Here is a 25415-nt window from a genome sequence, read left to right as displayed (position 1 = left end):
ATTATAAATTTAAAACTTTCACAAAATAAAATTGACTTTTCTCTTATATCTCAATCACTATTTTTTGCTTTTATAAAAATTATAAAATTGTTCACATATTATTTATTTCTCATATTTTTTTTTTATGATTTTAAACAAGTCAATATAATTTTTATCTAATTAAAATTTTAAAATGAACTACTTTCCCATAAACTTCCGACATAAAGCCTAAATAATATTTTTTTAAAATTGATTAAGATAAAGAAAATGCTTGTGGGGAAAATAGGTCGTTAAATATAAAAACGGAGCTAAAAGAGGATTTAATCCACTTGCCACGTGTAAATTCAACATAAGCAGACAGAATAAAATATCACTTCCGATTCGTAACCCAAAGAAGTAAAGATCTTCCCAGACATTTCTGATTTTGTGAACAGCTCCTGAGATCAACCAGAGTCCTCGCCGGAGAAATATTTGTCTCTTCGCCGTCGTTGCCATGGAATCCCTCATCTCCCCTGCAACTGTCGTAGCTCCGTCTTCTCCCGTGCCAGCGATCTTCTCTCCAAAGACCAAAGACTCGCCGAGAAGACTCCTCCGGCTCCACATGTCTTCCAAAAGTAAGCTAGTTTTTACCTACTCCGGATGCGATAAATCCTTGTTCGCTGTTAGCTCTCTTAACGCAAATTGACTGTTTTTTTTTTCGCAGGGAACGATAACGAGCCCGATCTGCGTTCCGACTCGAACGATTCAAGCATCGATCCTTTTATCGGCAATCGCTCGTCGATTTCCCCTCTCTCAAAGGTTTGATTTGATTTTCTTTTGTTTCCAGACCTAGAATGGTTCTTCGGAATATTGAGATTCGTGGTTATTTTGATTTGTTGAGAATTTGATGAATTAGGGCTTTTGTTTTGGGGCATTTACTTTCTGATTTGAAGAATTCTTCTAAATGGTGATATTGGTAGCTATTTTGATCTGTATAGAATTTGATAGCTTAGGGCTTGTTTTGGGGTGAATTTTAGGATGCAGCAATGGGTCTGGTTCTGAGCGCGGCTTCGGTCAGAGGGTGGACTACGGATTCCGGAATGGAAGGGCCTCCGGTTCCTGCTGGAGCTGAGTCTGGATCCAGTACGGAGAATATTTCGACCTTCCCGTGGTCCCTCTTCACTAAATCCCCACGTCGGAGAATGCGGGTGGCCTTCACTTGCAACGTCTGTGGTCAGAGAACTACTCGAGCCATCAATCCCCATGCCTACACTGATGGCACTGTGTTTGTGCAGGTCAATCTCGATCCCTCTCTCTCTTAAAAGTCTCTCTTTAGGATTTCTAATTTTCTGCTGGTTTGTTCTTGTTCTGCAGTGCTGTGGATGCAATGTGTTTCACAAGCTAGTGGATAATCTGAACCTGTTTCATGAGATGAAGTGCTATGTGAACCCCAGCTTCAATTATAGGAATCCAAAATGGGACGTTAACTTTAAGTATGTCGATCTGGATGATGATGACAATGATGTCTTTCCCATGATATGAGGTGAAAGGATCAATCATACCCTATGTACATTCTATTTCTTATTAAACTAATATTTATCTCATTTGTAAATATATTTATATTGATATCCAAATTAACAATTTGGTATTGTGTTTATTATAGTTTATCTATATTGTCATTGCTTTGCCAATATTACATGCTAAAAACATGAAAATGTTGTCCAATTAACTTGTATGAATCTGCATCGCATTGGTAATGGACTTTCTTGTGCTTTAGTCCTGACACTGAGTGGTGTGCTGTCTGCATTTTTTTTTTTGGATTGAAGAAGAAAGTATATTAATGTATAGAAGAGATAGTTACAAAGAAAGGAGGATAGAGAATCCTCCTAATGCAGAAATAATGCTATGATGTCTACATTGTGGAATCAACTTTTTATTATTATTTATTTGGTAGTAGACTAGTAGTCATATTATAGTAATACTAATAATACATAAGTTCTAGTTTTCCTCAGTTCCAAAGTATAATTCTTGTGTGATGTACGGAGCTATAAAAGCTGAAGGATTTAGATTTGGGTTTGATTCTACGGCATTCTTGTGGCACTATTTACTGTTCTTATGCATCGAGTGGGTTTAGAATTGTATTTTTGGTCCATGTTAGAGGAAGAAAAATTACATACCAGCAGCATAGATTGAAGCCCTTGAGGGAGGCTGTTGTCATTTGGTCAGTTGTAGCAAATCAGTGACGTGTAGAGTGATTTGGTTTGCGATAATTCGAGGAGAGAGAGGCCACAAGGCCTACAACAGCTGAATAGCGTAGGCTATGGGAGTAAAAAAGAAAGATAGATAGCCAATGATTTTTGGACTGGAGTGGCAAAGAGGTTTGTGTGGCCTAGCAAAGCTGTTAACAAGGTTTCGTTCATCTGAGATTACTGATTTCAAAATTTATATACTACTAGCTTAAGAGGGGAAGGTTATAGAGGTGTGGAAGTTATGATTTATAAACATCTAGCTTCTAAAGAAAATTAAATATATATTAGCATCATTCAAATTCTGAATGTGCAACTCCTGCTTTGAAATGCCAAAGGGGAATCAGATTTCAAGTACTTTACCCTTCTACCATATATACCCCCTTAACAGCCACTTGTTTCAAAATTAAACTCTCTTATCATAGAATTTTTCTCAAAAAGATTTCTTCGGTTTGCTAATTGCTACTTCCTCGTACTGATAAGCAGTGATGCTGAGATTAGGCTGTGGCTTGCATAACCCATTTTTTTCATCGACAACTGCCAAATCAAAAAAAGAAGGTGGTGATGTTAGGAGTGAAGCAAAAGAGTCTTAGTATTTCTTCACACTCCCTTGACATTGACGTAGATGAACTGTTTTTATAAGTGAAGAAACCTGCTTTTTTAAAGGAACTTTAGATCTCTTTAACAGCCTCCCAATGAGAAGTGATTTGGTCTCCTTAGATTTGGGCTACTTTATTTTTTGGGGCAAAGTTTTAGCTGAACTTGTGGGCGTACCTGAGCTGATGTAATTATAGGTTATAAACCATTGTTGCTGTGCATTTAGTCACATTTCATTCTCTTCACAGGCGCATCTAGGTACATCTGTTAGCACCCAGGTTAATGAAATTTATTGTCTATTCTGCTGTGTCATTTTGTTTGGGAGCGTGAATTTTAAGTGCTAGATTTGTTTTTACATGTATGTGATGAAATTTGATATAATTTTGTGCTGTATTTTATTTAAACTGACACAAATCCAAACATAGAACCAGAATAATTATAAATTATGGGAATGGGACATGCATGTTTAACCCATTTGCACCTTGAATGCAAATGGTTGGAAGCTGTATTTGCATTTAAATCCCGTATATTTTATAAACACACATGCAACATACACAAACACTGTGTTTGGGAGCATGAATTTTGGATCTTAAAATTTGAATTTGGATGGATTTAGACAAATTTTAATATAATTTTATATTATATCTTATCCAAATTCAAAATCTTTCCAAATATAGGGTAAATGCAAAAATAGTGAAATAATAAGGTACACTCGGTATTAAGTTCAAAATTTTTAGACAGCATTTATTTGTTGCGGAGATTAGGATCAAATTTTAGGTTGTGTTTTGGGAAGCATTGATTGCTCTATTTAATGGGTGCTCATTGAAACCAGTAACTATTATGATTATGATTTTGATTTTTAGTGTAAGTATTATTACTATATATTTGGAAGGATGAATTTTGAATCTTTATTTTAGATTTGAGTGGATTTAAACAAATTTTAATATAATTTTTTCTTACAGTTTATTTGAGTGAAAACATAATTAATCCCTATTATTAAGCAAAATTTATTTTAAAGACTTTTACTTACTAATTTTATGCAATTATATTGAATTTATATTACGTATTATGTCAATATTATTTATTAGGAACCTAATATTAAAGAAAAATCTCAAGAAGTTTTGTTTATAAAGTTACTATGTCTTCTCTTTTTGACCTCAAGTGCTAGTTACAATAAAACCTTTTAAAATAATAATTTATAATTTTTCAGTAATAACTAACGTTATTGATCAAAATAAGACAATATCAATTTTGAATCTTGAAATTGAATTGAATAAATTTAGACAAAATAACTTAATATAATTTTTATATTGTATTTTGTTTAAATCCATATATAGTTAAATTTAAGATCTCTCCTAGAGATAATGTAAGAGCACTCAAAAATTTGTTTGTTGATTTGAGAAAAAAACAAAAAAGGAAAATTTTAACCATTCATTTTTCTGTTAGCAACCATGACCATGAATGGAAATTTTTTTGAAACAAACATAAAAATGGTTATATAAAGGAATTAGCTTATGAAGGTGAGGTTTAAGAAATTACAAAAAAAAAAAAAGAAAAAAAAAAGTTCAAAAGCATAAATTTCTTCTTATATTTTGTAAAAGATAATTTTTTTTTTGAGAGAATTACTGTCATTTTCATAAATTTTAGGAAAAGAATTGTAATATTTTTAAAATTTTAGAAGAGATTAATTGAATTTTTGACTTAGTTTATGTAGGGGGCAGTAGAAGGGGTATGAGTTTAAAATAATTTGGGAGGAGATAGTAAATAAAGATTTAATATACTTGAATTTATTAAAAAAAATTGTCAATTGGAGAAAAATGATTGATATAACAGACTTCACTAGTGAAACTAAGACTTGATTTTGTTGTATTAATTGAATTTTTGAGATTTTAAGACATATTTTTGTACTTTCATAAATTCAATAGGTAAGTGTGTGTTTGTGTGAACAAGAAATTTGTAGCAAAATTCCATCAGCATTCTCCACCTCACATGAGCCCAATCGTGCCACGTCAGAGTATGGCATCCGACCCAGCCAATCAGAGCAGTATGCAGCAGATAAAGCCCATTCCACTCGTCATCCATCCCCCCAATTATCCAACCAAAGCCACACGTAGCTTCTTAAAATAGTCCCTCACCACTCTTCTTCTCCTTCTGATTATTCAATTCATTCTCCATCCCCGGCACAACACCCCAACTCCCATCTCTCTCAAACAATTATGGCCGCAGTTACCTCTTCCGCCGTCGCCATCCCCTCCTTCACCGGCCTCAAGGCCACCGCCTCCGCCGGTTCAACCCCCTCCAGAGTTTCCCTCCCAGCCAAGACGGCGCCGGGAAGGCTGAGCGGCGTCAAGGCCTCCCTCAAAGACGTGGGGGTGGCGGTGGTTGCCACGGCGGCCAGCGCCGTGCTGGCGAGCAACGCCATGGCGCTGGAGATACTGCTGGGGGGAGACGACGGGTCGCTGGCGTTCGTGCCCAGCAACTTCAGCGTGCCGTCCGGGGAGAAGATAGTGTTCAAGAACAATGCGGGGTTCCCCCACAACGTGGTGTTCGACGAAGACGCGGTGCCGGAGGGGGTGGACGCCGCCAAGATATCCATGAACGACGAGGACCTCCTCAACGCCCCCGGCGAGACCTACGCCGTCACCTTGACCGCCAAGGGCGACTACGGCTTCTACTGTACCCCTCACCAGGGTGCCGGCATGGTCGGAAAAGTCACCGTCAATTAGAACTTCCAATCTCATTTTTTTTTTCTCCTCCTTATTTTAGCTCCACTCCGCATCTTTTATATATATATATATATATATATATATATATATATTGTTTTTTTTGTTTTCCCTTTTTTGGGTAGGTACGTAGCAGAGTTTGTTTGCTAGTCTCGCGTCTTTGGAAATCAAAGAACGTATTATTAGGGAGGCCCGTATTGATGTGCCTTCTTGTTGTATCACATTTTATCATTTAAATTGTAGAATTTGCGGTGCAGGGTTGGCTTGTCTTCACTCTTCAGTTTGTTTTTGTGTGCATTACCTTGTTTTCCACCAAAAAAAAAAGGCTAATGCGTATATATGATGAAAACACTAAATTTAAGGAGCTGAGGTTGTAAAATTCGAACGACAATCTTTCTTTCTTTGAACAATTTCATCCCAATTTGTATTGATACACTTTGTATTGTTGTACATCTTCTGAGACTTCATATTATTACAGTATTTTGACCAAATTACCCGGACCGATACTCGAACAAATTTAATCATCTAAAAAGACTGTTGCAGCAGTTTGAAAAGCGAGAGCCTTTTCCGGCACTCCTGAGACTATATGAACAAAGGAAACTAGGAGGCTACGTGGTTAGAGCATCAGGTAGTGTTGTAGGAGCTCCAAGTATTTTCCCACCCACATCAGGAAAAGTTTCTTGCCCGGGCAGCGGTCCTACACTCCCGCCGGCATCTATCTCCACAGGGTACTTGAGAAGGTGTCCTTGTAGACGGGTGAATTTGTCCGCCGTGAACCTTCTCCAGTTTTCTTCAGCGATCTTGTTCACAGCTCTCACACAGTCCAAACTCTCGGGTTCTTTGAAGAGATCGTCCACCATCCCTAGGTGCTCTGCCCATAGTGACATTCTGTATCCGTATACCTGCAAAGAAAACATAACAGTTAGATTAAGCAATGACCAGCAATTTGAAATGGCCATTCATCAATATGTCATTTGTTATTGGTTGGACTAAGCAAGAGTTCCTGTATGCTTTTGAGTATCATGATCATCAAATGATGAAAATGCTACAAACCTGGCCGCGTGGATGTTTCTTCTTCTTAGCCCATGTACGATGAGGCTGATATGCACCCATAGCTATTTCAGTGTCTCTTGAACCAGCCAAAGATCTTTGGTTTATGTTAGCAGAGCCCAGCATCACATATTCATCGTCAACTATCATTCCCTTCGCATGTACATATATCATGAAGCGTTGAAACTTTTGGGAAGCTGAAAACTGAAAGAATGGGAACAAAACAACTTAGTTTCTAGTTTCTTGCACATAAAAGAACATATTATTCAATGCACACTAAAGAGCTCTGCTTAAATAGTTGGATAACGGTGAGTCGAGAGCCCTGAGAAATCTGAATTTAAGAATATATGCATTTATAATATGGATTTAAGAAACTATTGTGGAAAAGTCCACCGCAGAATCTCCCTTTTTTTTTTTTTTTGGAGGGGTCCACAGAACAGCAACACAACAATACTGAACTATTTATGATCAACTGCATGAGTTCCTTTTTGCCGCTCAACCACAATTATGATATCATACATTTGACCATTAATGAGTTTTAAGAATGAAATTTTGTTTGGAAATTCAACTTCTAAAATAACAAATAGCAGGGACTAAAGAAAAAAAATAAAATAAAAAATAAAATTAAAGAAATAAAAAAAGAGAAGAGGCATTTCTCATATGATCTGTAAATAGCCACTTCTTTTTTAATAAGACATTTCCATTGAATTGAGAATAAGGATGCTCAAACGCACAGTTATAGTGACAGCTAAATATCAAGTGCTGAAAAAACTAAAGATGCAATCCCTAAATAAAAGCTGTGATTGCAAAACATCAAGTGCTTGTAAAAAGTCAAATGCTTATATTGGATGATCAAAAATCAAAATATTGTTGACAATCACAACTTAAACGCTCCAAAACCATATCAGATTGTTTCATATGAATGATCTGCACCACTCTCCAAAGGAAGAATAATTAGCCACTTGATAATTCGATATATCAAATGAAGGCTACTATTGCAAAAAATCAAGTACTTGCCTTGAATGGTAAAAAATCAACAAAATGTTGATAATCACAACTTAAATGCTCCAAAACTGTATCAGATTGTTTCATATGAATGCTATGTGCCACTCTCCAAAGGAAGAGTATTTAGCTACTTGATAATTTGCTGAAGAAATGTTATGAACCACAGCAATCCTCAGCAAAGTAACTGAGCTACCATTTCAATTAGAACACTAATGATGTCATTCACTAAGCTCATAAATATAAGTGTCATGGGGGTATGATTACCGTATCACCATTAATGGATCTTGACAACTCTTCAGGCAATTCTTCCCGATTCCCAAGGCAAAAGAAGTTTAGATAGTCTTGAGGATGCGAGTTCTCAATATGCATGGAATTCAGTTCTCTTGCTATAATTTCATACATCATTTGCATGGTCTGCCCCTGGAAAAGAGAAAAATGCAAAAGTTAAAATGGTATGTCATTTGCATTATTCACATGGATAATGTACAATGTTAAAAAAGTTGTGCTATTTCCCTCGTAATTAAATCAGCTTGTGATAATTGTAAGCAGAACTGGTTCAAGATTTGAAAGAAGCATGCAGAGTTAAGATGAGTATCTGTGACACATGGCAATTTACAACAACAACAACAACAACAGCAACAACAACAAAACCAAGCCTTAAGTCCCACTAGGTGGGGTCGGGTATTTGAATCCTTTTCCATCAAATTCTGCGATCATGGACCATTTCTTTTGTTAGCCTTGGAGGTTACATGAACTTAATTATCTTGTTTTGATGATAATAACCCATTAGTGGTTTTAGGTAAGTTTATCTTTGCATGTTAAGCTATAGTAAGTACAAACTCAAATGTAAAGATTAAGTAAAGTCTTAATAGGTTAGAAATCATCAAAAAGGGAGAGAAAATTAGCCTTGTTGGTTACACTATCATGGTTTATATGTTTTGATGATATTAACTTATATGTTGTTCCTAGTGCATTCCATCTTTACAGATCATGTTTTGGTACAAGTTCAAGGATTGAATACATGAAATACTGGATCAAAGACAAAAATCGGATCGAGTAGGAAAGATCAAAAGGGCACTCACTCGGAAAGGACCCAAGCACAACCAAAGAAAAATTATTGTTGAATTATATGTAATAAGGGTTGTGTGTGGTAGGAACATGTTGTACCTCTTGCGTTTTGCTTCTTGCATGATTTCTGAGTAAGAGTTGAGCAAATGCACATGCATACTAGGACACTTGAGTTTACAGGTTTTCACTTAAGTCACAAACTCACATTTTTAGTTTTCAAAGTTAAATTAAAGAGTTTGTCAAAAGAATCCTAAACTCAAAATATGTTTTTCAAAGGGACAAGTTTTCGTTATCTTAGTTTTATAAACATTTTCGTACTTGGTCTAGGTTTTGTCAAAAACATGCTTTATGTCTAAAAGCCTCAAGAAAGTCAAGTATATTTTTATTAAAGGACATACTAGCTTATAAGATATCAAAATGAGCTTTCAAATGTGTTTTCATTAATCAAGATATCTTATATTCAAAGGGAAAACTCACTTGGACAAGTTTTAATCTTCATTAGATTTAATATATTTCATATACTTTTGTTCAAGAATGTTTTAAGTGATTAAAAGGCTTTTTGATAAGGAAAAACAGAGCAATCGTCAACCAACGTAGTGCAGTCTTGAGTCCTGAACATCTTTTGGTATTTAGAGCATAATTTTTGCTATAAAAGTCCAAAAAGGATAATCTTGGTGTCCTTGAAAAGTTAAGAAAAAATTCCACAACTTTCATGTTGATGACTTTTTCTGATTCAGAGCGCTCGTGGACGAGTGCAGGGCACTAGTCGACGAGTGGCATCGTGAGCAGCGCTGTAACGGGCAAAAAACGGTTAGTTTCATTTGGGAATTGCTTCCAACGGCTAGTTAATGGTTAGAAATGAGTTTTGGCTATAAATACAAATCCATAGACTTGTTTAGGATGATTCTTGATCATTTTAGTGAAATATATCTTTGAATACCAAAATTAAGCACTTAGCACTTTGTATCTTTGTCTGTCATTCACAAATGTTCAATCTCTCTTGCTCCATTCATCTTGTTTGAATCATTCCTTGAGAGAGTAGTGTGAGGTTTGAATTGTATTTGATATCAACTCAATAAGGAGCATTCTTTTTGTAAATCATCTTCTTGGTGTAAAGGTTCTTTGTGAACCGTTGTTGGTGAAGGTTCTTTGTGAACTGAAGGCTCTTTGTGAGCAGGTAGGGATTTGTTCTCGAGTTGTAAGACTTACTCCGCCGGTGAAGGAATATTGATAGTGGATTGTAGAATCCTTGGCTTGGTGCTAAGGCGTGGACGTAGGCTTGGTACCGAATCACGTTAACTACCGGTGTTAAGCTTTTCTCTCCCTACTCTTTATTTTATTTGTCTTGTGCATGATTCAAATTCTGAATATTGTAATTTAATTGCTTGAATCTTGTCAAGAGTTTTATTTTGTAGAGATAATTTTTAAATACGCGAAAAGAGTCCATTCACCCCCCCTCTGATTCTATATACTCCTGGCTGGGATGTTTAACATTTGACACAGGGCAATTTAAACTTTTTTTTTTTTTCCCTTGTAAATTGCACTTGATGAATAGCAGTTAAGCATCATAAGCACATGCACAAAATTAGGATGTATTCACCAAGACTGCACATGATACCAAATTCATACTTGTTCCACAAACAGAATAAGATACAATAATATTTTTTTAGGATGTTAAAAAAAAATAAAATTGCAGCACCAGCAAAAGGAAAATGCAGTTTTTTTTTTTTCTTTGCTAGGCAAAAAATGCAGTCAATTGGTTATTCTTATAACACACTACTCACTAAACCTTATAAAGAGAAAAACTGACCACTACCGGTGGCCTAAAACTGTTTATAGCAATGGAACAACAATTTTTAGTTCCTTCCATTATAAATTTTATCATTTATTTTTATCCACATTCATCCCAAATATTTGGGATCCACAAGCTTTTCAGCTTGTCATCTTTTTGAATACGCAAAAATAGAAAGAGGTAATATTTGTAATGACAAATTACCTGCCAGAAGAGAATTTCTTGCACAGATGCAGAAGAGGGAACGCCCTCAGGCCACATTGGTATGACAATATAGACTGCAAATCTCTGCTTTGCTCTGATCTTACTAACAATCTTCAATGCCAATTCCATTGGGATTAGATTATCCGCACCTAGTCATGTGAAAGCAATGCTATGCATGAGGACAAGTCAGAGGACTAAGATACAAATAAAACTGAAAGAAACACTTGCAAAAAAAATGACAGCAACACAAGCACATGGAATGGCTTATATGATATCTGGGACAATGTGAGTTAATGTGTTCAAGATTCCAAAAAGTGAATGTAAGATTCAAGGTAAATGGGGAAATGATGCATGTAGTCTGTAAGTTAATATTTGTGAACATTATTAAGTTGCAACATACAAGAACTCTGAACTTCGGTTTACAGGCAAAGAAAATATAGTGTGAACACAAAGAAAACACATGCTTGCAACATGAATACAGTAGTAGGTTTATCTGGAGAAGTGCAGATCTATTACAGCTAATAATTGGTTTAGTTAGTTTAGTTAGTTTTCCATTATTCAGTTAAGTTTGTTTTTCAGTTCAGTTAGGTTTCTGGTTTTCTGTTTTCTTATTTTCTGGTTATTTCTTTCTTCTATTCTCTGGTTACATATACAAAGATCTTAGATTGTAAAAAGGTAGATTAAATGAGAAGATTTTTTGGTTTATCTTCATTCTTCTCCTTTCTCTCTCTTGTTACTCTCTCAGTACTCTGTTACATGGTATCAGAGCAGATATCTTGAGAAGGTATTCTGCAATGTCCATTTCCCCTTCCTCTGCATCTATTTCTATGTCTAACATAAGTGTAGAGAGTAGTCCATATTATTTACAGAATGGTGATTCACCAGGAGCAATACTGGTGTCCAATGTATTCACTAGTGAGAATTATCATACATGGAGCAAGTCCATGATGATGGCCTTAAAGGCGAAAAACAAAATTGGCTTTGTAGATGGATCAATTGTTTGACCAGCTTCAACAGATCTTTCGAATGCTTTATGGGAAAGATGCAACAATGTGGTATGTTCTTGGATTATCAGTTCTGTGTCTTGGAGCCAATATCATCTGCTCACAAACTGCGAAAGATATGTGGCAAGATCTCAAGAAAAGGTTCACACAAGGAAATGGGCTCAGAATTTTTCAACTTCAGAAAGATTTATCAATGTTGGTTCAAGAAAATATGTCGGTAAGGGATTACTATACGAAATTCAAGTCTTTATGGGATGAATTGACTGATTACAATCAAATTCCCACATGTTCTTGTGGGATTTTAAGAACCTGCACATGTGATGCCATTCGGAAATTCTTGAAATATCAAGATAGACAACGTGTTATTCAATTCTTGATGGGATTGAATGAATGTTTTTATCATGTTAGAGGTCAGATTTTGATGATGGAACCTCTACCAGAGATCAACAAAGTATTTTCTTTAATTGTTCAAGAAGAGAAACAAAGGGGAATTGGCAGAACTTGTGCAATTGACACTGTGGCTTTTATGAGTAAAATGTAAGACTCAAATTTTTCAGGCCAAAGATTTGTTTATGGAAATCAATAGTAAAGGAAAGCCAAATTGGTTTGTACCCATTGTGGGTTGAATAATCACACAATTGATAAATGCTATAAAGTACATGGATATCCTCCAGGATTCAAATTTAACAACTCTCGACAGAAAGGAAAGTCTTCATCAACAAACCAAGTCACAAGCCAACCTCTAGATACACCCTTTGAGCCTGTTAATCAATGACCTTTCTCTCATGAGGACTGTCAGAAGTTGTTAGCTTTAATCCACTCACAATCAAATGAAACCATCACTCATCAAGCAGCCAATATTGTTTCTAACATTCCTTCACAAAATAATCAAGGTATGATTCTTTCCAGCTTTCCTTCGAGTCATTCAGCATCTTCAATATCTCAGAGTAATTCGATTATAGACGCTGGTGCTATAGACCATATAATTCATTCCATTGATTTTTTTTTACTTCCATAAGAAAGTCCTTAAACACTTCTGTTATGCTTCCCAATGGCAACAATGTACCAATTACTTATCTTGGAACAGTAAAATTGTCTGAAAGATTAATTCTCAAAGATGTACTTTGTGTACCATCTTTCTCATATAATTTGCTTTCAGTTAGCAAACTCACTTCATCTCAGCAATGCACTTTCATATTCTTACCTAATGTTTGTTTTATTCAGGAATTTGCCCCATGGAGGATGATTGGGTTGCTAGAAAGTCTGCTGGGCTATACATCTTGCAACAATCAGGTGCTTATGCTGTTGAGTCTCCACAAATATCAACCACCGTGAACTCTGTCCCAAATTCCAAAATTTGGCATAGTATATTAGGACATCCTTCCATGTCTCGATTGTATCTTCTTTCAAAGAATGTACCAAGTATTAGTTTTTTAGACCAACCTGATAGTCATTGTACAATTTGTCCTTTAACCAAACATAAAAGGCTTCCTTTTGAGACTCATTCTTACAATAAAAGTTCTTCTTTCAATCTTATTCATGCTGATATATGGGGACCTTTTTCTGTTTCAACTCATAATGGTTCTAGCTACTTTCTTACCTTAGTGGATGATCATTCACGATTTACTTGGACTTAATGAAAATGAAGTCTGAAGTCCAAAGTATTTTTATTACCTTTTACAATCTGGTTGAAACATAGTTTGGCACAAAAATAAAATGCCTGAGATCTGACAATGGTTTAGAATTCAAAATGACAATTTTTTTTTTACTTCAAAAGGAATTTTACATCAAGTATCATGTGTAGAGACACCTCAACAAAATTCTATAGTTGAGAGAAAACACCAAGATCTTTTAAATGTAGCAAGAGCCTTAAAATTTCAATCCAACATACCTTTGATTTTTTGGGGAGAATGTATACTTTCTGCAACATATCTTATCAATAGAGTTCCATCCTTAATTTTGAGTAACAAATCCCTATATGAAGTTTGTACAATTCAGTTCCAGCATATCATCATTTAAAGGTTTTTGGGTGTTTATGTTATGCATCCACTCTTGCCAAAAACATATCCAAATTTTCCCCAAGAGCAAGAAAATGTATGTTTGTAGGATGTCCTTTTCGTATAAAGGGTTACAAACTTTATGATTTGGAACAGAAAATTTTTTTCATCTCCAGAGATGTCACATTTCATGAATCTATATTTCCGTTCTCATCTTCTTTGAATACATATTCTATGACTGAAAATTCATCTCAGTCAAATCCCATTTCAGAAAATTCTATTGCAGTTCTTCCTAAACCAGTCTCAGATTACAATGAAAATGTCAGCTATCCTGAACCATTGCAATCAGCTTTTTTAGATTTACCTTTACATGATACCCATCAATTTCCCCCTTTGAGAAAATCAACTCAACAGCACAGAAGGCCTGATTATCTGCAGCATTATCATTGCAACTTAGCAGCTTCTACTTCTCAATCATCTAACAGGGATCCTGCTCTTAATTCAGGTACAAAATATAGCATATCTGATGTTCTTTCTTATTCCAAATTATCTGAATCACATAAAGCCTTCTTTGCTGCTATTTCTTCTGATTTAGAACCTTCCTCTTATCATCAAGCTATCAAGCATGCTCATTGGAGAGCTGCTATGTCTGCAGAATTATCTGCATTAGAGAAGAATGATACTTGGGTTCTCACACCATTACCACCTCATAAAACTCCTATAGGTTGTAAGTGGGTATATAAAATTAAATACCATTCTGATGGTTCCATAGAGAGACACAAGGCAAGACTTGTTGCCAAAGGGTATACCCAAATGGAAGGCTTAGATTTTTTTGAGACTTTCTCACCTATTGCAAAGATGGTTATTGTGAGGTGTGTCCTGTCACTTGCTGCAATATACAATTGGCATATTTTTCATCTAGATGTTAACAATGCCTTCTTGAATGGAGAATTAGATGAAGTAGTTTTTATGAAACCTCCTCCAGGTTATCTTAGAAAGGGGGACACAAGAGTATGGAAATTGCAAAGGTCTTTATATGGCTAAAAGCAAGCTTCAAGACAATGGAATTCCAAATTTACTTCTGTGCTGTGTGCCATGGGATTTTCACAATCAAAGGCTGACTATTCATTGTTTACTAAGAAAGAAGGTAGCTCTTTTGTTGCCCTGTTGTTATATGTTGATGATATGCTACTAGCTAGCAGTGATATAACTGCCATTGAGAGTCTTAAGAGTTTTTTTGAGTACTGAGTTTCAGTTGAAAGATTTGGCACCAACGAAGTTCTTTCTTGGTATGGAAATAGCTCGATCGAAGAAAGGCATCTCTTTGTCTCAAAGAAAATATTGTTTAGAGCTTATTTTAGACTCTGGTTTACTTGCTGCTAAACCAATTTCTTTTCCTATGGATACTCATACGAAGGTATCCAAAGATGATGGTGCATTAGTGGATGATGTTTCAGCTTATAGAAGGCTAATTGGCAGGTTATTATACTTGACTCACACCTGGCCAGATATTACATTTGCTGTACATCACCTTAGTCAATTCCTAGATGGTCCTCAAATGCCTTATTTACAAGCTGCTATGAGAATTTTGAGATATCTTAAATCTACTCCTGGACAAGGTTTACTTTTCCCATCTTCATCAAAGGTTCATATCAAAGCTTTCTCATATTCAGATTGGGCTAGCTGTATGGATACTCGTAGATCAATAAGTGGTTATTGTATTTTCCTTGGAGATTGCCTTGTTTCATGGAAGTCTAAGAAGCAGCACACGGTATCAAGATCTTCAGCTGAGGCTGAATATAGATTAACGGCCTTCTCAGTTTGTGAAATTATTTGGCTCAAAGCTTTACGTACTACTTTGCATTAACATCACCCCCAACTAGCTTTCTTATTCTGTGATAACCAAGCAACTCTTCACATTGCAGCCAATCCAGTATATCATGAATGTACTAAACACATTGAAATAGATTGCCATTTGGTGCGTGAGAAATTGCAAGAGGGTCTGATCACTACTTTGCATGTATCTTCTGTTCATCAAGTTGCATATTTAATGACTAAACCCTTGGGTTTAAAGTCATTCAAAGTTCTTTTGTCCAAGATGAATGTGCATAACATTTCACATCATCTTGAGGGGGACTATTACAGCTAATAATTGGTTTAGTTAGTTTAGTTAGTTTTCCATTATTCAGTTAAGTTTATTTTTCAGTTCAGTCTGTTTTCTGATTTTCTGTTTTCTTATTTTCTGGTTGTTTCTTTCTTCTATTCTCTGATTATATATACAAAAATCTCAGATTGTAAAAAGGTAGATTAAATGAGAAGATTTTTTGGTTTATCTTCATTCTTCTCCTTTCTCTCTCTCGTTACTCTCTCAGTACTCTGTTACAAGATCCTCACTACAATGTAAATATTTTATACAAGCTGCTCATACCTGCATGTTTGTAAGATGGCCATGCATACGATGATCCAAGAAAATACTGATTCTCAATATATATGAAGTGCTGGGCGGATCTGATTGCTTGGATGTAAGCTGTTTGAATGCTCTTGTCTATTACCAAATTTTTTGCACAGACAAGGTTCTGCAATAAGGGGAACAATGATAAGTTCAAGAAATCCGATCAATGTGCTAACCATATCTCAAACTAATTTTAATTGATATCTGTGGCTTTCTTAATTTTAATTGATATGTAATTTGTGGCCCTCCCTCCCTCTCTCTCTCTCTCTCTCTAGAAAAAAATTAGATATACCTGAGCCTCAGCCAAACGAACATCTTTGGGAAATCCTTTCGTAGACCCTGAATCTATAGATCTGAAAATCTGTCAACATAGAAAAATCAGATGAAATTCAGTGATGTTTACAAATAAGATTTGATGAAGCCTTGCCTGGGCAGTGGGCATGAAGTTTGTACAAATTAACCTGAACATGCCAGCTTTCGGGATCCTTTTCCCTAGACACCCACAATAAAGGATCATCATTTGGAATTGTTTGGGAAGGACTGAGTATCCATGAAATGCGCTCCAACTTTATTAAAGCATCATCATGCCAGTGAGATACCCTTTTGAAACGCCGTCCAAACTCAGACCATTTTTTGGCTTTTTTCCAGCGTTGTTCAAAGTTGGTCAATACGTCATATGCAGCAGGACCTTCAATTTTGCAATGCCAATCATGCCACGGTTGCCTTGGACCCTTGGTACCTGCCTAATAACACACAGAAAGAGAGAGGCAGGGAGTTTCCCATATCGATTAGGACATAGTTTTAAGAATAACATCATAAAATAATGTAGAGAATTCAAAATTTATTCAAGTTGAGAACAGTTGCTCTTTGTGTAATTGCTAGTGATTTTGACTTGACTGTGTTCGCACTTTTCTGCAAATAAATTACACAAACTTTGGCAGTTTCACAAGTAATCATATTTTGGCTTAATCATCAACCATGTGAAAATTTAGTTAGTTTCAACAATTAAAGAAATTTGAAAATCTCCATGATAAAAAGTGTTGAGAATTCCACTTGTGAGTTTGTCCCACATTGAAAATTTGAGTGAACGATGAGTGCTTATATACATGGTTGAGCCCAACACCCAATAAGCTTAAACCTATTGGGTCTTGGGCCCAACCATGTATATACAGTGAGCCATTTTTTGTCCAATCTGGGAAAGGAGCATTGGAATGCAGTACAGTGGATATTAAGATATTTATGTGGTACTTCCAAGTTAAGTTCGGTTTTTGGCACTGGCAAGCCCGTGCTCGAAGGCTACACTGACTTAGATATGGCCAATGATATTGACACAAGGAAGTCTACTTTAGGTTACATGATTGTGGATATTAAGATATTTACGTGGTACTTCCAAGTTAAGTTTGGTTTTTGGCACTGGCAAGCCCGTGCTCGAAGGCTACACTGACTCAGATATGGTCGGTGATATTGACACAAGGAAGTCTACTTCAGGTTACATGATTACCTTTGCAAGGGGAGTTGTGTCTTGGCAATCTAGGTTGCAGAAGTGTGTTGCCTTGTCTACGTTAGAGCCCAGTTTAATGTTGTGACAGAGGCATGCAAAGAGATGTTGTGGAACGAAGAAGTTCATAAGCGAACTTGGTTTAAAGCAGAAGAGGTATGTTTTGTTTTGCGATAGTTCTATGTTTCACGGACCGTCGAAGCACATTGATGTTCGGTATCATTGGATACAGAATGTTATGGACTTAAAGTTGTTAGAGTTTGAGAAGATTCATACTAATGACAATGGTTTAGACATGATGGCAAAAGTAATACCTCACAATAAGTTTGAACTTTGCAGGGAACTAGTCGGAATGAATTCTTACTAGAAGTCCACTCGTTTGAATGAGCTATTGCATTCTACTCCGGTGGGGTATGGAGGGGAGAATTGTTAGGTATTCCATATCCCACTGTCAATCTAGAAGCCCACCAGAGTTGAAGCCGCAAATTCAGAAGCCCACCAGACTTGACTGAGTGGCTGTTGCAGCCATTGTTGATTTGAAATAGGTGGCCGTATTTTGTTGACGGAGAAGGAAATTGGCTGCACCTATTGTCCTATAAATATGAGGTTGCATTTCAAATAAATGTAACCGGTTGGATCAAACCAAGATCAACCAGTGAGGAGAGAAAAAATCAAAGAGAAATTAATTTTACCTGTTTCTTCCTTTTTGTGAGAGATATTACTTCATGTAATTATTGTTCTCAAATTGATTAGTGAATTCTTGCTTTGCAACCGTGGACGTAGGCAATATTGGCCAAACCACGTTAAAAATTTGGTGTCTTTTGTGTGTGTTTATTTTCTGCAGGAGCTTTAAATCCCTTTACAAACTGGTAGCAGAGCGTTATTAAGGTGTTTCCAACTAGTTTTTATAGCGAAAGAAACAGTATGTAGCTCTCGAACAATTTTTCCGAGTTGCTCGAAATGTTTAATTATTTCATACCATCGCGTGGCTCGTGTCAAGACAATCACAACGGTGAAAATGGTGTCAAAAACCAACTCTGAACGAAGTCACACGGTCTACTGCAAGAGTACAATTTAGCGCTCTGTTTCTTTAAATTTGCAAAAACTGCAAATTGAAATTGGCATGAAGAAGAAGAAGAGTGCCACATCAGTGCGGTCCCCGACTTGCCACATCCTCAACTCGGCCCCACTTGCCACGTCATCAACAGGCCCCATTGCCACATCATCAACGGTGTCCCACTGCCACGTCATTAGCAGGTCTCACTTGCCATGTTAGCGCAAACCCTACTTGCCACATCATTAGAGAGCTCCACCTTAGCCATGTTAGCAAACAATGTTAGAATATTTCGTCAGCCAAGGGAATATTCTGTTAAATTGAACCAAATCGATCCAGATCTATTTTTGGGCCGAACCAAGCCAATTTTGAGCCGATTTTTGCAAGGTTGGACTGGTTTCCAACAAAATCAAACGTTCCTGACGCACTGGTATTCTCAGATTTGCAAGATTTTGTCTCAAGATTTCTATAAAGGCTAGATCTTTGAGAAAATCATGGAGGTTAATATGAGCAAGATGATTTGCTTGAATGGCACCAACTACCACAAGTGGAAGGGAAAGATGAAAAATCTTCTTTTTGTAAAGAGATTACATTTACCTATTTTTGCCACTCAAAAGCCAGAAGATAAGTCTGATGATGAATGGACATTCGAACATGAACAGGTATGTGGTTTCATTCGGTTAATGGGTTGAAGATAATGTTTTGAATCATATTCAAAATGAAAATCATGCTAGGACCTTATGGATCAACCTGGAAGCCTTGTACGCACCAAGGACTAGGAACAATAAATTGTTCCTACTCAATCAAGCGATGCATCTCAAGTAGAAGGAAGGTAGTTCTATTTCCGATCACTTAAATGAATTTACCACTTTCAACAACTATTCGATGTCGGCGTCAAATTTGATATCGATATTTTGGGTTTGTGGCTTTAAAAATACTTTGCCCGACTCATGGGAAAATTTTCGTATTTCTTTGGCCAATTCTGCTCCTGATGGTGCTGTGATGTGAGAGTCTGCAAGAAGCGCAGTTTTAAATGAAGAAATGAGGCGACGAGCACAAGTTGCAAGCACATCACAATCTAAGATTTTGATCTCAGAAAATAGGGGAAGAAGTAAAAGCAAAGGCCAAGATAAAAACAAGGCAGGAGTAAATCCAAGTCCTAGTACAAGAACCTCGAGTGCCATTATTGTGGCAAGAAGGGCCACATAAAAAAGAATTGTTATAAATGGAAGGCTAAGAACAAGACGGAGAATACCAAGCAGTAAAGAAGAGACAACGGTAGGGATGATCGTGTGGCCACCACCACTTCAGACCTTGTTGTGGTCTGTGATGAGAATGATATCAATTTAGCATCCAACAAAATTGGATGAGTCGTTGGTAACGGTTGTAGTGATTCCAAAATAAATAAATAAATAAAATAATTAATTAATTAATAATAATATATAATAATATGTTAATATAATATAATATAATATTATAAATATATATATATATATATATATATATATATATAAAGTAACTTGAAGGATCTTTCAGGATTCAAATTAAATCCAGAGAGCCCCCCTTCTCGCCACTCTCTCTGTCTCCTCAATTTTCTCAGTGAAACCTACACCAATTGAAAAAAGGAAAATATCCTTGGGTTCCAAGTGTATGGCTGAGGCTAATAAGGATCATCTAGGTTGGGGATGGATTCGAATAGGGTCAAGACGTGAGAGGTAGTATTAGTTCGAAGGCACGTGGAATGCAATCCGATGCATGTAAGGCGTTAGTGGTAAGGCCTACTTGAGCAACTGTTGGGGAATTGGGCTTACTCCCATAAGAGAGACGGTTCCTGTTCAGGGGGAAACAGTTGAAACTCACAAGTGAGAGGAAGATTGTTGAGAATTTCACTTATAAGTTTGTCCCACATTGAAAAATTTGAGTGGATAATGGGTGCTTATATACATAATTGGGCTCAAAACTCAATATATTTTTACTTTTGGGTCAAGTTGGTGCTCACCCATGTGTATAAAACCCACTCATGGGCTCCTCTGGTCCTAACAAAAAGGACTATACAGTGAGTGATATATTCATTAGTCTGACTTTGTGAAAGCTCTCTTGTCAGTGAAGCAGCTTAGAAAAATTAACGCCCCTGAAAATTTTTCTTTTAGTAACTAAGAAAACTGTGAATTAAATTGATCAATCTTAACCAACATTTATTTCAAAATTTTTTAATTCCACATAAATTTAGTGACAAATGATCATTCTTGGTTCATAGACTGAAAAAAAATGCAGTCTATCAAAATGCAAAAAATATAATGGAAACAGATATCATCCACCTCAAAGCAACATATACTTACAGTGAATGTTGGATTGTGATAATCATCCTGAAACACAGTGCCAAGATCACGGAATAGTCGATGCTCAGGAGTATCATAACGTCCATCACAAAGGTCTAGACCTCCGATAAAAGCAGTTATCTTCCTGTTATTTCCCGAAGCTTGTGTATCCACAATCACACATTTCTGATGATGAGTAAAAAGGGTTCCAACGACCTATCCAATCAGGCCCCAAAAGAAACAATATCAGCAAAATATAAAATAAAATAAAAATTAATGCCCCCTCCACAAAAATAAATAAATAAAGGACAAAAGCAAGAAGAATCGGAAAATTATATTTTTCATCCAGAGAAGAGATTTATGCGCTTCTGCAGTTGCTACATTGTGTTGACCAAGGCAAGATAGCAATACAATATTGAGTACTCCCTCTTCTCATAACCACAAAAATATACATACAAAGGGGAAAGGTAATGTATATGTGAATAAAGAAGGAACTTATCATGTGAATCAAGATGCTTTCAATTAAGAGTGTCCAATGGCCAACGGGGTAGCTTCATTAGTTAATAGAACAGAGACAGATCCCATTTACTTGGACGCAAATCCTCTAATAAAACAGTGAGTGTCAAGATTATTGTTCATTAAAAAATCTAATCTAAATTATGAATTTTACATTTATTCTTCATTCTAAATCCATCAAATCAAAGCAAATAAATGAACAAAATTATCACTTAAACAAACTTGTATGCAGTGAACAAAAATTAAGGCCTTCTATCAAGCAAAGCTAACAGTGACACCATAGTGGAAACAGCAATATCCAGAGCACCAAGTACATGGTTCTCTTCAAATCCTAAGAGGAAGTGAACTAATCTAATAATCTAAGATTCTAAATAATCTAAATATAATAGGTAAGCACGTTCTTGGTATTAAAAACATTACATGAACAATAAAACAACAAAAGGGGAGCCACAATTACTGGACCATGGTATAATGCATGCCTGTTGCTTGATAATGCTGAGCTTACTGCTGGCATAACGGGGAGACAGCACACAAGCGACAGAGGAGTGCTTGAAGAACTTCCTAGTTTCTTCATCGTGAGTTTGCATCACTCCGGCCTGCAGCAAAATACATACCATATTATGGTCAAGTATAGCTAACCCTCATGCAAATTTTATGAAAATATGAAACTGTAAATAGCAGACGTATATGTTGAGCAAAGAAAAATCAACAAAAGACATCTCGCCCTTATATAGTCAGACCCACACCCAACCCTCGGAAGCTTAACCAGAACAGAGGATTCAGAGTAAAGGCCCTTGATTTCAGTATCAAGTCTTCAATATGTTATCAAACAGAGCTCAACCAAACCTAGATTAACAAATAGAATTGCAGCAGGCAGCAATCATCCATCATTTCTGAATCATGCGCTGCAACTTGACTTTCTAGGAAGATCATAAACCAAATTGTATCATATATCTACATTTATATTTTGTAAGAGTATCATCTCATATATTCTCCATGGAAAGTAAGCATTCATGGTCAATCAAATCGGGGTCCTCAACCCACACATAACAACTTGTTAAATTGGCTCTAGTGATGCAACAATAAATATATTGCTTTCAATGGAACGACTCTTATGTTTGGAGAGATTTTGAATTTGAAATTGTATTGAATTTGTAAAAGATGTAATATAAAATTATGTTGAAATTGTCCAAAATTTACCTGAATTTAAATCCAAGATCTAAAATCCTTGCTCCCAAAAGGCAAGGTACATGTACTTCGGATTTCCCTTTTCACAAGAAAACAACAGGTGGCTGCACAGAGAACCCAACTCCGGAATAAAAACTTCAATCATGAGAAAACTCAAATGCTGTGTTTGGGAGCGTGGAGTTTGAGATTTGAAGTTGGATTTTGGGTGAAATTTAGAGGTTAATAGTAAGCATAAAAGCTAGCAAGAACCTTCCTAAGAAACATGAATTCAATCATCACTACAACCCAAACAGATGGACAAAAATCCTAGTTACCATTCTGTACCAAAATGTTTAAACCCTCTGTTTGGAAACTAGAAATTCAACATTTTGGGGCAAAATTCGACATAAATTGCATTAAATTTGTTCCAACTCCACATAAATTCAAATGAAACAAATCCAATGAATGAAATCCAAGCCACCAAACATAGAAGTAACTACTAAGAACAATCCGGATTCCAGCATGAATGGAAACAGAAACATCAATTGCAATTTACAAATCACACCACCATATATAGATATAAGGACGAAATTGGTACCGTATTGATGAGGAACCTACTGTGCGAAGTCTTATCATCCCAAACCAGCATCAAAACCCGAACCCCTTCTTGGGACTTGTACTTGAGAAGCTCCCCAAGATTCAAATTCCCACCACTAGGCAATGGCCTGCTCGGTTCTCTTACCAGCTTCACCTTATGATACACCGACCATCCCACAATGTACACCATATGGTGAGCCTCCAAGATCGCGTGACATATATCTTCCCAGCACTTCTCGTGCGTAAACACCTTCCGACCTTCCAATTCGATATCCGGCAGCATCTTCTCTGGCACGTGCGCGTCTTGGTACAGCGTCACCGCCCCTCCTCTCCTCGCCGGAAAATACGTGTCTCTCACGCCGACGTTATCCTTATCGTCCGCGATACTGCGCAGGTACACGGGATTGCTCTCGCAAGGCGCGAATCTCATCTCGAGATGGATCGCGGATCCGGGCTTTGGGGGCTTGCCGTACGGCCCTATCACGTGGAACCACTCGCTGATGACTTCGCCGGATTCGATTCTATGAGCTGGCACCGTCGCGGTTCCGATCATGTCGGCGCCGAACACGTCGTTGTCCTTCACCTGGAACTCCACGAAAGCCGCCGGGTGGGCCAGCGGGATCTTGAAGTTTTCGTTCCAGATAGGGTCTTGGGAGTTGGAGATGACGCGCGTGCGGGCGACGGTTGCTCCGGCGAGGCTGACAGTGACGTAAGGGTCGCTCGTGATGATATTACGATGGTGGTGGCTCTTTTGTTTATCGCCGGAGGTACAAGAAACGCGGAAGGCATCGAACGCGGTGAAGAAGCGACGGAGACGCTCGGAGACCAAGTCCATGTTGGGGAGGCATCGAGCTTCGATGATCTTCAGATCGAGGTCGCCGTGGAGGTATATTACTCTCTCCGCAGGGCTGTCCGCCATTGGAGCTCAGAGATCGAGGTCGCGAAGAAACGTTCGCAGACGAGCACAAGCTCCAATGGCAGATGTTATTTAGTGCGATCGAGTGATAATGTGAGAGATGGGCGAAGGTGACGGGCGAAACGAGACTACGTTGGCGCTAGTCGGAGAAACCGGAGGTTGGTTAATCAGGACGTCGACGGTTACCTTGGAACTCGTCGTTTCTTCGGTTTTGGGTTCAGTTACGGTTTCTCCGACGGCCAACGGCGGCGGAGGAAGGAAGGAGGTGGTCTCGGGACGCCGCAGGAAATGAAGGAGGGAGAGGAGTTGACGTCGGTCACGTGGAGCGTATGGCGAGTGCTAGCGTATGGCGGGCTACGCCACGTGGGTCAAGGAATGACATCGTTTTGGGATTCGGAACTCAGAAGCAACTCGTTGTCTGCTCTAGATTGAATCAATTTCAATTTTTAACGGAAATCCTTCGTTTTCTTCGGTTGACTTTGTTTAACGTTTATATTTCCCTAAATTGTGGTAAAATGTCTAATATGTGAGAAATATAATTTAAATATAAAAAAATGATAGAAATATAAAATGCTAAATTGGTACATCTGTTTTGAGATTTTAATTTATGGTGACTTATAAATTTCAAGATTTCTAAGAATACAAACGAATAAAGTCACTCACTAGTAGATAAAAGTTCATTGAATATATAAATGAGTGTTTCCAAACTCAATTTTACAGCTTATTCAGTTTACGAGTCGAATCTAAGCACGAATAGATTAGATTCATTTTGATTCTTGAACGGATCAGTATCAACTTACTTAATAGGTTTAAAATTAAAATTATTTATAGAATAGCTTAAAAAGATCGAATTAAACTTGATAGATTATAGTAAAACATAAAGTGGGGGACAAGATTATTTGTGCATAACATTATTTAGTTCAATTTTCATAATATTGATTTAGTTATAAAACTAATGTTAAAGGTCAATAAGTTAGTTTAATGGGACAAAATTTAATCCTATATTCGGAGAAGTCTTCGATTCGGATAAAATATAGTATAAAATTGTATTAAAATTTGTCAAAATACGCCTAATCAAAATTTAAGGTCCAAAATTTATCTCAAACGTAACAGAAGAGAATATTAGTAAGAGTTACTTTTCACTCTTTTCGCTTACCAAAACCTTCTTATCTTTCAAAATGATAGGTTTCAAAACAATCAAACCGTTAGTGAACACCTTAGTAGCTCGACTCAATAAGGGATCATGAGCTCGT

The 25415-nt window shown here is 36.8% G+C and overlaps 3 protein-coding genes across 3 annotated transcripts; 2 read left to right on the top strand and 1 right to left on the bottom strand.

Annotated features, from left to right (window-relative positions):
* Nucleotides 1-328: 328 nt before the first annotated feature.
* On the top strand, nucleotides 329-1649 carry LOC131162140 (uncharacterized). Its single transcript, XM_058118326.1, has 4 exons — nucleotides 329-593; nucleotides 683-777; nucleotides 996-1253; nucleotides 1333-1649. The coding sequence occupies exons 1-4, from the start codon at nucleotides 473-475 to the stop codon at nucleotides 1498-1500; spliced, it is 642 nt and encodes a 213-aa protein (XP_057974309.1). The 5' UTR covers nucleotides 329-472; the 3' UTR covers nucleotides 1501-1649.
* A 1973-nt stretch (nucleotides 1650-3622) lies between these two features.
* Nucleotides 3623-5780, top strand: LOC131162141 (plastocyanin). The gene has a single exon (XM_058118327.1). The coding sequence runs from the start codon at nucleotides 5018-5020 to the stop codon at nucleotides 5525-5527; it is 510 nt and encodes a 169-aa protein (XP_057974310.1). The 5' UTR covers nucleotides 3623-5017; the 3' UTR covers nucleotides 5528-5780.
* Nucleotides 5781-5917: 137 nt separating this feature from the next.
* On the bottom strand, nucleotides 5918-24484 carry LOC131162139 (phospholipase D delta-like). The gene is made up of 10 exons (XM_058118325.1): nucleotides 23248-24484; nucleotides 21962-22078; nucleotides 20988-21182; nucleotides 16558-16839; nucleotides 16389-16457; nucleotides 16073-16220; nucleotides 10644-10792; nucleotides 7844-7999; nucleotides 6578-6778; nucleotides 5918-6426 (listed from the first exon to the last, which is right to left on the bottom strand). Exons 1-10 carry the CDS (start codon nucleotides 24163-24165, stop codon nucleotides 6133-6135), a joined length of 2529 nt encoding a protein of 842 aa, XP_057974308.1. The 5' UTR covers nucleotides 24166-24484; the 3' UTR covers nucleotides 5918-6132.
* Between the last annotated feature and the right edge of the window lie 931 nt (nucleotides 24485-25415).

The sequence above is a fragment of the Malania oleifera genome, chromosome 8, assembly GCF_029873635.1.
Source record: "Malania oleifera isolate guangnan ecotype guangnan chromosome 8, ASM2987363v1, whole genome shotgun sequence".
NCBI lineage: Eukaryota > Viridiplantae > Streptophyta > Magnoliopsida > Santalales > Ximeniaceae > Malania > Malania oleifera.
This window is presented reverse-complemented; position numbering and strand designations above follow the sequence as displayed.